At 38.5% G+C, this 12,438-nt stretch overlaps 2 protein-coding genes across 4 annotated transcripts; both read left to right on the plus strand.

Annotated features, from left to right (window-relative positions):
* Positions 1 to 2,030: 2,030 nt before the first annotated feature.
* LOC132168167 (pentatricopeptide repeat-containing protein At1g06710, mitochondrial) lies at positions 2,031 to 11,374 on the plus strand. Of its 3 annotated transcripts, XM_059579276.1 has the most exons (8): positions 2,031 to 5,102; positions 6,369 to 6,673; positions 6,767 to 6,849; positions 7,769 to 7,966; positions 8,059 to 8,141; positions 9,372 to 9,458; positions 9,590 to 10,648; positions 10,984 to 11,374. In XM_059579276.1, the coding sequence occupies exons 1-2, from the start codon at positions 2,088 to 2,090 to the stop codon at positions 6,411 to 6,413; spliced, it is 3,060 nt and encodes a 1,019-aa protein (XP_059435259.1). In that variant the 5' UTR covers positions 2,031 to 2,087; the 3' UTR covers positions 6,414 to 6,673; positions 6,767 to 6,849; positions 7,769 to 7,966; positions 8,059 to 8,141; positions 9,372 to 9,458; positions 9,590 to 10,648; positions 10,984 to 11,374. The 3 variants fall into 3 exon arrangements, with proteins under 3 accessions (XP_059435259.1, XP_059435258.1, XP_059435260.1); XM_059579275.1 differs by having other exon boundaries at positions 9,372 to 10,648; XM_059579277.1 differs by having other exon boundaries at positions 8,085 to 8,141; positions 9,372 to 10,648.
* LOC132175003 (cysteine-rich receptor-like protein kinase 17) lies at positions 9,804 to 11,024 on the plus strand. Its single transcript, XM_059586833.1, has 3 exons — positions 9,804 to 10,157; positions 10,309 to 10,648; positions 10,984 to 11,024. Exons 1-3 carry the CDS (start codon positions 9,804 to 9,806, stop codon positions 11,022 to 11,024), a joined length of 735 nt encoding a protein of 244 aa, XP_059442816.1.
* Positions 11,375 to 12,438: the final 1,064 nt, after the last annotated feature.

The following is a 12,438-nucleotide window of genomic DNA, read 5'->3' on the forward strand; positions in this document are numbered from 1 at the left end:
AAAAGCCTAAGCTAATAGGGCTTGAATCCACTTAGGTATATTAACCACTCTTATTCTTTATGCTTTCTCAATGTGAGATACAAACCTCACAAATGCATGTATAACAAATCTCCATTGTATTAGCTGCAACGAAAAGCTAACCATGGGCTCTGATACCAATTGTTGGAGAGATAAACACTAAGAGGAGTCAAACAAGAGTCAGTTAATATACATATTATGACAACATTCTAGCCCAAAAGCCTAAGATAATGGGCTTGGATCTACTTAGGCATATTAACTATTCTTATTATTTATACTTTCTCAATGTGAGACACAAACCTTACAAATGCATGCACAACACCTTCAATTATTTCAACTCCATCGATACCATCATATACTGTGCTTTACACACTAGCGCTATACATAGAATACATTATTTACCAAACTTGGTCTCCTATTCCAGAAGCCATCCTAACAAGTCCTCTAGCCTCTAGGAACATGTCGGGAAACTCTTTTACCACTGTAATCTTGTGCAACTCATTCTCTTCTTAAGATGACTCGATGGCAAAGGCAAGGAATGCTTGATTCTCGCCCTCTATCAGTCTCCTAGCCTGGACGACTTATAAGATTGAGGGACCGAGGGTAGGGATCATACTCGTGATCCAACAAAAGTAAATTCTTCTCCTCTAGGTGGTCTAAATGTTACTTTTTGGGGAAATTATCCTTTCCCCTTGTGAATTATCACGCGATGATCATATCCTCCCATCAACTACCAACTTTACATTACGACTTCATCAAACTACCATTTTGTTACTAAAACCCCCTTCCGTCAGTCAACGCCATTAAGTCGGACTGTCAACCGTACTGTTCACGACATTGTTCACGGCATATGTACCGTTCACGATACTGTTCACAGGGTTGACCATCCCACTTAACGACCTTGACTGACGGAGGGGGGTTTTTGGTAACAAAATAGTAATTTGATAAGGTCGTAATGTAAAATTGGTAATTGATAGAAATAAATAGTCATCACGTGATAGTTCATGGGGAAAAGGATAATTTCTACTTACTTTTTTATGTGCATAGTATATACTAGCAAAATGCTTTGCTAGCCAATGTCATCCCCAAATATCACATCAAATTCTTGAATGTGGAACACGACCAAATCTGTAGAGAGTAGAGAGTGTCCTTCCCTCAATGTTGATTAGGCAACACTGAACCACTTGTTGACAAACTATTGTACTCCCTACTAAAGTGGCCACTGCCAACTTGACATCTAAAGGGTTTTACTACTGGCTGTGTTTAGGGAAGGCCGGACCCAAGGATCCAAAGTTCCATTTTTTTTTTTTTTTTTTTCAAAATCAATTCAAACATTCTTATTTTTCACATTCCATCAATAATTTTTTTTTTTTTTTTATCATTATTCAAATAAAAAAATCACTATAAAACAAAATTTTTCCCTTTTTTCATACAAAACGTTCTTACTTTTTTTTTTTTTCTTACATCAATCAAATATGTTACAATACTGGCCCACTCCATTTTTCATGCCCCTTCCCAAACACACCCCACATATTTGTGCATAGGTGCTCGACATGGAAGAGTGCGTGGCCCGGAATAAATAAATAAATAGTAAGCTTATTTTTAATTATTGGTGGCAAAACTGGTTGGCCTATCGGGTTTGGGTTGATCTGCTTGACTCACCAGCCTGTTTAGGTCGATATAAACACAACTTGTTTAATAAACGAGCCAAACATGAAAATTCAAACAAACACTACACCCTAATTTAACGGATGACATAACACAATTCGTGTGATCCGTTTAATTAACGGGTTGTGTCGAATTAATGACCCGAATGACTTGAACTTGAGATTTTTATTTTTTAGTTTTACTATTCTCATCGGTAATATAAAAGGGTCATGATTAGTTCATTGTCCAAGTATCGGAGTCATTTGGATTAAAAAAAAAATCGAAATATTTTGTTTTTAACAAATTCAAATATATATATTTTTTTGCTGAGCTGCCTGAATTTCAAACTTGATTTAATTCTCAACACTCTCCCCCTCCTCACTCCCCATTCTCCGTCTCCCTCGCCTTAAACCCTGAACCTAATGCTCGTTCGTCAAGGAATGAGCAAAAGAGGGATAAAGACTATACTCTCTCATTCAGTCCCTTCTCTCTCTCCCTCTCTTCGGCCTAACCCCTTCTTCCCCTCCAAATCCCCACCACCATTTCCCTATGCACCCAAAATCTCCCGCCAAAATCTCCTCTCCGTCATCGCCCGATTCATCTCCACCTACTCCCCTGACAATCTCGAAGGGTTGGTTGATGCGGATAGCCCCTTTTTGCAAGAGACTTCGCGCGTCGAGTCGGTCTCGGCCGAAGATTTTGCCTTTCTGCGCGACTCTTCGTTGGATCCCAATGCGGATAGCGGGTCTTCGGCGCCGAACTTTGAGTCCGGTAAGTGTTCGAACGACGCTGTTCTGATATTGGATGCAATTAGGGAGTATAATGATGGGTTTGGTGACAAAACCCAGAAGTTTCTTAGGCAGTTTAGGGAGAAATTGAATGAAACTTTGGTGGTGGAGGTGTTGAGTCTTGCACAAAATCCTGAATTGGGTGTCAAGTTTTTCATATGGGCAGGGCGGCAAATTGGGTACAGTCACACAAAAGCTGTGTATGATGCATTGTTAGAGAGATTGGGGTGTGATGATAATGAAAGAGTACCGGAACAATTTTTACGAGAGATTAAGGATGATGATAAGGAAGTGTTTGGGAAGTTGCTTAACGTTTTGATTCAGAAGTGTTGCCGAAATGGGTTGTGGAATTTAGCGTTGGACGAGCTTGGGAGGCTCAAGGATTTTGGGTACAAGCCCACAAGATGGACCTATAATGCGTTGGTTCAAGTGTTTCTTAAAGCGGATCGGTTGGACACGGCTTCTTTGGTTCATATGGAGATGTCGAGGTTGGGGTTTAGCATGGATGGATTTACCCTAGGTTGTTTTGTGCGTTCTCTCTGCAAAGCGGGGAAGTGGAGGGAAGCTCTCACGTTGATTGAGAAGGAAGAGTTTGTGCCTGATACAGTTCTTTATACAAAGATGATATCTGGGTTGTGTGAAGCTTCGCTTTTTGAGGAAGCTATGGATTTCTTGAACCGAATGCGGTCTAGTTCTTGCATTCCTAACGTTTTGACATATAGGACTTTGCTTTGTGGGTGTTTGAGAAAAAGACAGCTTGGTAGGTGTAAGAGAATTCTCAGTATGATGATCACGGAGGGTTGTTACCCAAGTCCTAGGATTTTTAATTCCCTTGTTCATGCCTATTGCAAATCTGGAGATTACTCTTATGCCTATAAGGTAATTAAGAAAATGGCAATTTGCGGTTGTCAGCCAGGTTACGTTGTTTACAATATCTTGGTCGCTGGTATATGTGGCAATGAGGATTTACCAAGCTCAGACATGTTAGAGTTGGCTGAGAAAGCTTACGGTGAGATGCTTGATGCTGGGGCTGTATTGAATAAGGTTAATATCAGCAATTTTGCTCGATGTCTTTGTGGCGCTGGAAAATTTGAGAGAGCATATAATGTTATTCGTGAAATGATGAGTAAAGGATTTATACCAGATTCTAGTACCTATTCTAAAGTGATTGGTTTTTTGTGCAATGCCTCCAAGGTAGAAAATGCCTTTTTATTGTTTGAAGAAATGAAAAGGAATGATGTTGTTCCTGATGTCTATACATATACGATTTTGATTGATAGTTTCTGTAAAGCTGGTCTTATTGAACAGGCTCGCAACTGGTTTGATGAAATGATAAGGGATGGTTGTGCCCCTAATGTGGTCACTTACACTGCTCTTATACATGCATATCTTAAAGCTAGGAAACTGTCCAATGCAAATGAACTCTTTGAGTTGATGTGTTCTGAAGGTTGCTTTCCTAATGTTGTTACATATACGGCTTTGATTGATGGCCACTGTAAAGCTGGAGGAATTGAAAGAGCTTGCCAAATTTATGCGAGAATGAGAGGTAATGTGGAAACCTCTGATGTAGATATCTATTTTAGGATTGATGATGGCAATTCCAAAGAACCAAATGTTTTCACATATGGAGCATTGGTTGATGGTTTGTGCAAAGCTCACAAGGTCAAAGAGGCCCGTAACTTATTGGATGCTATGTTGGTGGAAGGTTGTGAGCCAAACCATATTGTGTATGATGCTCTTATAGATGGATTCTGCAAGGCTGGGAAGTTAGATGAAGCACAAGAGGTGTTTGCTAACATGTCAGAGCGTGGTTATAATCCTAATGTCTATACTTTCAGCTCTTTGATTGACAGGTTGTTCAAGGATAGAAGACTGGATCTCGCTTTGAAAGTCTTGTCTAAAATGCTAGAAAATTCTTGTGCTCCAAATGTCGTCATCTACACGGAGATGATTGATGGTCTCTGTAAAGTTGGGAAGACAGGTGAAGCCTATAAGCTTATGCTGATGATGGAAGAAAAAGGGTGCTATCCAAATGTTGTGACTTATACTGCAATGATTGATGGCTTTGGGAAACTGGGTAAAATTGATAAATGCCTTGAGCTCTTGAGAGAAATGAGTTCAAAGGGTTGTGCTCCAAATTTTATCACCTATAGGGTTTTGATAAACCACTGTTGTGCCACTGGCCTTTTTGATGAGGCTCACAAACTTTTGGATGAAATGAAACAGATGTACTGGCCAAGGCATGTATCAAGCTACCGTAAGGTCATTGAAGGTTTCAATCGAGAATTTGTTTTATCTCTTGGGCTTTTGGATGAGATTAGTGAGAATGATTCAGTTCCGATTATTCCAGTATACAGAATATTGGTTGATAGTTTTATTAAGGCTGGAAGACTAGAAGCAGCTCTAGCGCTGCATGAAGAGATTCCGTTATCCTTCCCTTTAACAACTGCCAGCAAGGATATGTATACTTCTCTGATTGAGAGCCTCTCCCGTGCAAGTAAAGTTGATAAGGCTTTTAAACTGTATGCAGATATGGTAAAGAGAGGTGGTGTTGCAGAGCTTAACACGTTTGTTCACCTTATTAAAGGGCTAATCAATATTAACGGGTGGGAAGAAGCACTTCAACTATCAGATAGCATATGTCAGATGGTCAGTTTTCTCTATCTCTCTCTACATTTTTGTCTTTTCAAGCCTTGTTATACTTTATAGAAATAAACAATATTTTTGCCTAATGAAGTGATCAGTTCTCAATGATTTATCAAAAAAAAAAAAAAAAAATTTTCTATCCACATTCCCCATTTAGTCGTGAGATTGCTTCTTACCTTAAAAGTTTGTAAGACTTAAGATCCTATTCTGACAGAATTTCTCTTTAGTTGTGATAGACCTTAAATGGCTTGTAATAAATTTGGAATACAGTCAGATATTGTGTGCATGCCGTGAGAAAAGATTTAAAGACATTCTAATTGCAAAAATTGGCTTGAAATGCAACTTGCTTCTTCCTCAAACTCCTTTAAAGATAAATGATACCGTTCTTCTTGTCACCATCTTAATTTTGTAGTGCTGTAGGTGTCTGTGTGTATGTTCCCACTTATGTGCATGCAATGAGTGCATGTAGTAGGGCTTCTAGTAGAAGAAAAAAAGAAGGTATTTTCATGGACTCAATGACGTCATGAGGATCTCAGTTATGACATGTCCAACCTTGGCCTTTTGCACATATCAAATTTGAAGTTGGTCTGAGAGTATGAGAGAGCTGCATTGAGTACTCCAAATGAAAATAACTTTGGGTTCTGTTTTATGACAATAAATTTGGGTTTGTGGATTTGCACCCTCTAGGAGCATATATTTATTTTGACTTCTGTTGTGGATGATGCTATCTAGCTCACTTTTGCAAAAGACTCGTGGCATGGTGAAAGGTTTACAACTACTGAATTACATGATAAAAGCTGTCGTTCTAGCTGCACTAGAAACTACCTATCTATCATTATATCTTTCTTCTTAGTTATCTACTTATCTAGGTTTGAGCAGACTCTCTGAGTGCATATGGTAATGAAGGTGTATTGGACGGGGCAATCGACACGCATGAATCTTTTGGCTCTGGTGGAAGGCCTCCCTTCAGTCTTTATCATTGCTCCAATTTTAATGACTCTCTTTTCCCCCAAAATTAATTTCTAACAGTTGTTACTGGGAATGCAAAACATTAGAGAGCGTTTAGTGTATAAATGATTTATGTGCTTGCTTTTTAAAAGACAACAGAAGCTGTTAGTACAAACACTTGGTGTTGCTTAAAATTCTAAGCTGCCCCTGTATTTTGGTTCTGCCTTTTCAAGAATTGAGCGTTGTCTACTTACTTGTCTAATTGTCCGTTTGTCTTTATCTTTATGAAAATTTATTTATTTATTTTTTTTTTTTGAGCAGGATGTGCATTGGCTTCAACAAGAAGAGTCATCTTACAGAGAGTAGACTTTTGTGCACAGTTATTGTTTTTGCTTATGGTCGATGTGATGAAATAACAGTGCATGGTAAATTTTTGCACAAAGAATGACAACATTGATAGACGACTCTCAAGTCTTGATGCACACATCTGAAAACCTGAGGATTGGCTGTTGTATGAGAAATGAAATGAGTATCAGTTCTGCACAGCTTTGACTTACTATTTGGAGCAATTAGATAAAGCTTGAGGAAAATCTTTTGTTCTTCAATTGTTCAGTCTCATAAAATTGGTAAACCCTCTCTAACTTCTTACTAAAAAGAAAAGAAAAAAAAAGGCCCTTTTCAATCTTCTATGGATTTATATTGCGCAACATTGCTTACAGTGATGGGGCTTATTGGGCATGATGCCAGTCAATGCTGCTAAAATAATTCAAAGTCTGAAATACCTTTCATTTATCATGACAAGGTCAGTGTATTCATTATTATTTTTCTGTGAGCTAGACTGCAGTAACCATGCGTATCTTGTTCTTTCATCACTTGGTGTAAATAAAAGTTATCATTGCTTTTGCTAGCTTTCTTGTAAAATCAATCATATCATGGAGCTGCATTGCATATAGCTTGATGGGCAGATTAATACCTTGCGGAGTGTTCTAGTGATATCATAATATAGCATGTTAAGACATTACTCAACCTAAAAGCTTAAGCATGTGTTTGAACCCAACTATACCATATTAAATACTTGTGACATCTTTACAATGTGGGGCTCAACATTTTTTTATACTCGTACGTGTATACTCAACAATCTTTCCCTTATATGTAAATTCATCACCACATTGCTACACTACTCCTTGAATTGAAGTTTTATTAATCTTATGGGTTGTTTCCAAGATCACTTTTGTACTATGTGGGCTTATCCGCTCCATGCACTTTAGCCCTTACTCCAAGGACTGTCATTCGTAACTGCACCCTGCATTTTTGCCCACACTTTAGGAACCTTTGTCGAGCTTGCAGCATACTCCTTAAATTCCTCTATGAGTACAGGATCTCATTTAATGCCTTTCTTGATGTCTCTAGTTTTGTTGATTTTTGTACCCTCTTTCTTTGTTCTTGATCTTGCTGGGTGTGTTTCTCTTGTATATGTTGTCATGTGTACTTGGGTTGGTAAATGGGTTGGCCTAGACACTGTAGTTAATATAGATTGATGTGAAAAAAAAGTAAGAATGTTTTGTATAAAAAAATGAAAAAGTGGTATGAAAAAGTGAAAAAGTTTTGTTTTGTAGTGATTTTTTTATTTGAATAATAATAAAAAGTAAATGATGTGATATAAAAAGTGAAAAAGTTAAAATGTTTTGATATTGATTTTTTTGGGAAATGGTGATGAGCAGTATCTAAGCCAATTCCAACCCCTTTACCAAACAAGGCCATGCATATCATATTGGTGGTAAGAAGCTCAACAAAGTTGTTCGGTTTCGCTGTGCCTCGAGTAGGAGTTTTTGTTTTTGTCACGCCAAGAATTCGTACCCAGCTAAGCAGGATATTTGATGCTGGAAACTACTTCTGGGGCTTGTTTTTGCTCGAATCAGGTACTTCTCATTCATCTTACCCAAAACTTTATTTATAATTGTTCATTGAAGAAATGGTCTTTTCACCAAATTTTCTTACGTGCATCACACAGCCTCCATTCTCATACATTTGGTGCAGAGGTTGCCGCATCATGCTTGTACATGGTACTTCTTCCCATAATACCAGGACCATTGGGTAAGGTTAATATTTGTGCTATGTACAATAACTCAAAATCACTGTGTTATTGAAAATTGTATCAAATAATTTACACTAAAAAATGCTACCAAAATCTTTTAGTTTTAAATCCTCGACCATCTGTATGTTTGAATTTATTAGTTCATCAACTTCATATATTTGTAACAGAATTATCCATTAATACACAAGCCTTCACCACAGTAAGGTAAGGCAGTTTCTACTTTAATTACAGTGTTACAAACCTTTTCAGGCTATTTATTCCCATTCCATTTGCAAAGTGAGTGAAACATATATATATATATATATATATATATATGGAAAAATAGGATGGGCGAAGAGTATATTTGGAGTAATGCTAGAAGTCATTCTTGTGTCATTTTAAGAATGATATAGTTCTTAAAAACATCATTGAGCTTGTGATTTATCACTATTGGATTTTGATCAAATGCTGATTTTAAAAGTCACCTTACTTTTAGAGGGACATATGAATAACAAAGAGGGACTTTTAGAATTACTTGTTTATTTGGAAGTAAAAATGTTGACCCCGTGAGTTAACGTGATTAGCATTAGTGATCGCGAAAAAAGGGTGCCTTTTTTCTCATCAGAAAGAAGGAAAAGCAAAATAAGAAGTCCCCTCCAGTAAGAAGATAAAAGGGGAGGCTAAGACGGTCATTGATTTCCTGTACTCCAACAATTTAGATTAAAATACCACTGACCCATTAATTCTATACTCATTGTTCAAAGCGCACGATTGATTAAAATATAAGACACTTGTATGGACCACGGCAAAGGGAGAGGCCTATCCGCCTAATTTTTTCTGAGTTAACTTCTATCCTAATTTCAAAAAATCCTTGGCTCCTCTATATTTGCAAGTTATTTGGTTTTGTAAACTAAGAAAGAAATTGATTGGAAAGATAATGCCACAGTGAAAATTGATTTTTCTTCAGTAGTAGTACTACCAAAAAAAATAAAACATAAAAAGTAAAAACAATTTGAATAAAAGCATTTATTTATTTATTTATTTTTTTTTAAAATCTGGGTCACCTATCTATGTCAAGGTTGATTAAAAGTGCATTTTTGTAGCTTGTTATCGTAATTCAAATCTTTGTAGGTATATTTAATAATTACTTTTTTCATTCTATTTTATGGAATATCGCCTAGATTGTTTCTTTTTTTCTTGGCATTCTGGAATATATAATATCCTGACTTCACCGCTGTCATGGAGTGCAGAAATGGAGCTTTGTTTGTGCTTCCATCGAAGCTTCCTTTAAGTTGCGATTGTCTCAGCGTTTGTCGAGAAATAACAAGGAAAGTAAGGTACGTAACGTAGCGGAAGGTGCATGGGAGAAGAGAAAAACAAGCCTTTTTCTTTCTTGCAATTCTTGAATTCACAGGGAGAGGAAAAAAAAAATAAAAATCCGCAGATAATGAATTCTCATTGGATTCAGGCTTACATGCGTGGTTGGCCAAATTGGGCGATCGATCGACTAGTAGTCTATGCCCTTCTGTGACCAGAAAGACTGGTCTTAGTCTGCCATTAGAGTTTCAGAAATCATGGAGTACTATGAATTCAAGGGTTTTTAGTTGGCCCGCGCGTCCACCCTTTCAAAGGAGCGCAGCTATATATATGATGAGTTACTTGGGTACCATTTTGTGGAACACATGGCAGCTGTGGTTTCTTCAAGACTAGTCTTCCTGTCTGCCATATGCACTCTCATTGCTCCAGCCATTGCCAACCGGCCAACGTTCCTTCGCCAAAACTGTTCTGATAAGCAGGGTAACTACACCAGTGACAGTAGCTACATGGGAAACCTGAATCTCGTCCTCTCCATCCTCTCCAACAACACTGAAATTGAGTTCGGGTTCTATTTTTCGTATTATGGGAAAAACCATGACAAAGTCTATGCAATTGGACTTTGTAGAGGAGATTTTAAGCCTGATGTTTGCCCTAATTGCCTCGATGTCGCCAAAGATTATCTCACGCTACAGTGTTGTCTCAGTCAGAAGGAAGCAATAGTATGGTATGACGAGTGCATGTTATGCTACTCAAGCCGCAACATATTTAGGACCATGGAAGATATTCCTGAATTTCCTTTGTGGAACGACGTACGATAGCGTATCAGTCGACGTGAAGGTTGAGTTTAATAATCTCCTCTGGAATTTGTAGGGAAGGCTAAGAGGTCGAGCTGCAGCAGGTGGTTCTCGCTGTAAGTTTGCAATAGGAAATGCACCAGGACAAAACTTCCAAGCAATAAATGCACTTGTGCAGTGCACACCTGAATTGTCCGAGCAAGATTGCAATTATTGCTTGAGTTTGGCTTTTGAAAATTACTGGAATTGTTGTGCTGGGAGAATAGGTGGGAGAACTCTTAGACCCAGCCGTAATTTTAGGTATGAGATCTACGGCTTCTACCACCCTGCTGCTGATGCGCCATCACCATCACCATCACCATCGCCACCGCCTCTGCCTCCGCCTCCGCCTCCGCCATCGCCACCGCCTCCACCAGGTACCAGCTGTGTCGTTATGCTTAAAACATAGCAAATTTGTCCAAGTGAAGTATTTCTAAGTGGTCTTTGATCATGAATTTGTTTGCTATTAATATTTTTCATGAATACTTTTTTCTTTTAACATTTCCATTTCCTTTCTTTTTTTACTTTTTTATCTTAAGAAGAAGGATTTTTTTTAATTTGGCGGGGTTGTTCCTTTTAACTTTAACTGCATAATTTGTTAAGAGTTTCGAAACAACTACCAACTATGGTAGCTCTTTCTATGTATCTGACTGCTTGAATTTAAATTCAGCCCCTTATTGTCTTAATGTGAACATATTTCTGGTTTTTGCAGGTGAGAAGAGTGTGGAAAATCTCCAACTGCGATCATTATAGTTGTGCCCTTTGTTGCTCTTGTGGTACTAGTCATCTCCATCTGCATCTATTTAAGAGTTGGGAGGCCATGGGAGAAACAAGGAAGTAAGTAAAGAAATTGATTCACTGCTCTTTGTTATGAAAAGAGTAAGAATTTGAATTATATATCTCAAAGAAAATGACAGAGTTAGAAAATATATGCTCATCATATAGATGCAAGTCTAGGTGATACTTACGGGAATAAAATTCGGTCGAAATATATTATGAGCACAAGAATTCTCAATCAATAATTTACAAATAAAGTGATATAATTTGGAGAATATTTTCATTTTATCAAACAATACTTAGCTATCATCAAGGACCATTAAATCAGAGTCTTCTGTCAAGAAATGACAATTCCTCTAAAGCAAACAGAAATTTTTTTTTTTTTTTTTGATAAGTAATAATGCATTAAGAGCGCAGAGGGGCGCAACCCTAGTACACAGGAAGTATACAAGAGAGCGACTAAGTATGAGAGAAAGAAGAAGAGAACAAAAAGAGAAAATCAGAAAAATCAATCACTAAAGGAGCAAGCCATCCTGCTGTCCATGTGAATAAAGTGTACAAAAAGAAGTGAATAAGGTCCTCTAGGTTCCTCGACAAATCCTCGAAGCATCTTGCATTCCTTTCCTTCCAAAGACACCATAGAAGACACAAGGGAGCCATCTTCCAAACCACCGCACTACTAGTTCTACCTCCCGCCCACCAACTGGCAAACATCTCCATGACGCTTCTAGGCATAACCCAACTCAAGTTAAAGCGAGAGAAGATGACCTCCCACAACTTGCGCGCGACCCCACAATGAAGGAAGAGATGATCCACAGACTCCCCATCCGCCTCACACATGCAACAACGATTAATCACAACAATACCTCTCTTCCGAACATTATCCAGTGTGAGAGATTTCCCGAGAGCGGCCGACCAAGCAAAAAACGCCACTCGCAAAGGAGCCTTAGTACGCCAAATCCTTCTCCAAGGGAACTGGTTAGGCTCCTTAAGGGCAAGCCTTCTGTAGAAAGTGCGGACCTCAAACTTCCCTTTCCTTGAAGGAATCCACCACATACGGTCAACCCTTTCCCCCCGGATCGGAGACGAGTACAAGAGCGAGAAGAAAGAGGCTAAGGCCATCTCCTCCCAATCATGGATACTACGGGTAAAAGTAACGTTCCAGTGCACCATCCCATTTACACACTCCCGAATATCCGCAATGGAGGCATCCTTGTTGCGGGCTATAATAAAAAGGCCCGGAAAAGCATCTTTGAGGGGCGTCTCGCCACACCAACAATCCTCCCAAAATTTGACCTTCCCCCCCAAACCGGGAACTAATCTGAAGTGGCACCGAAACGACCTCCAAACCCCACAAATGTATTTCCATAGCCCCACCCCATGCGTTCCA

This window comes from Corylus avellana, chromosome ca1 (assembly GCF_901000735.1).
Source record: "Corylus avellana chromosome ca1, CavTom2PMs-1.0".
Lineage (NCBI taxonomy): Eukaryota > Viridiplantae > Streptophyta > Magnoliopsida > Fagales > Betulaceae > Corylus > Corylus avellana.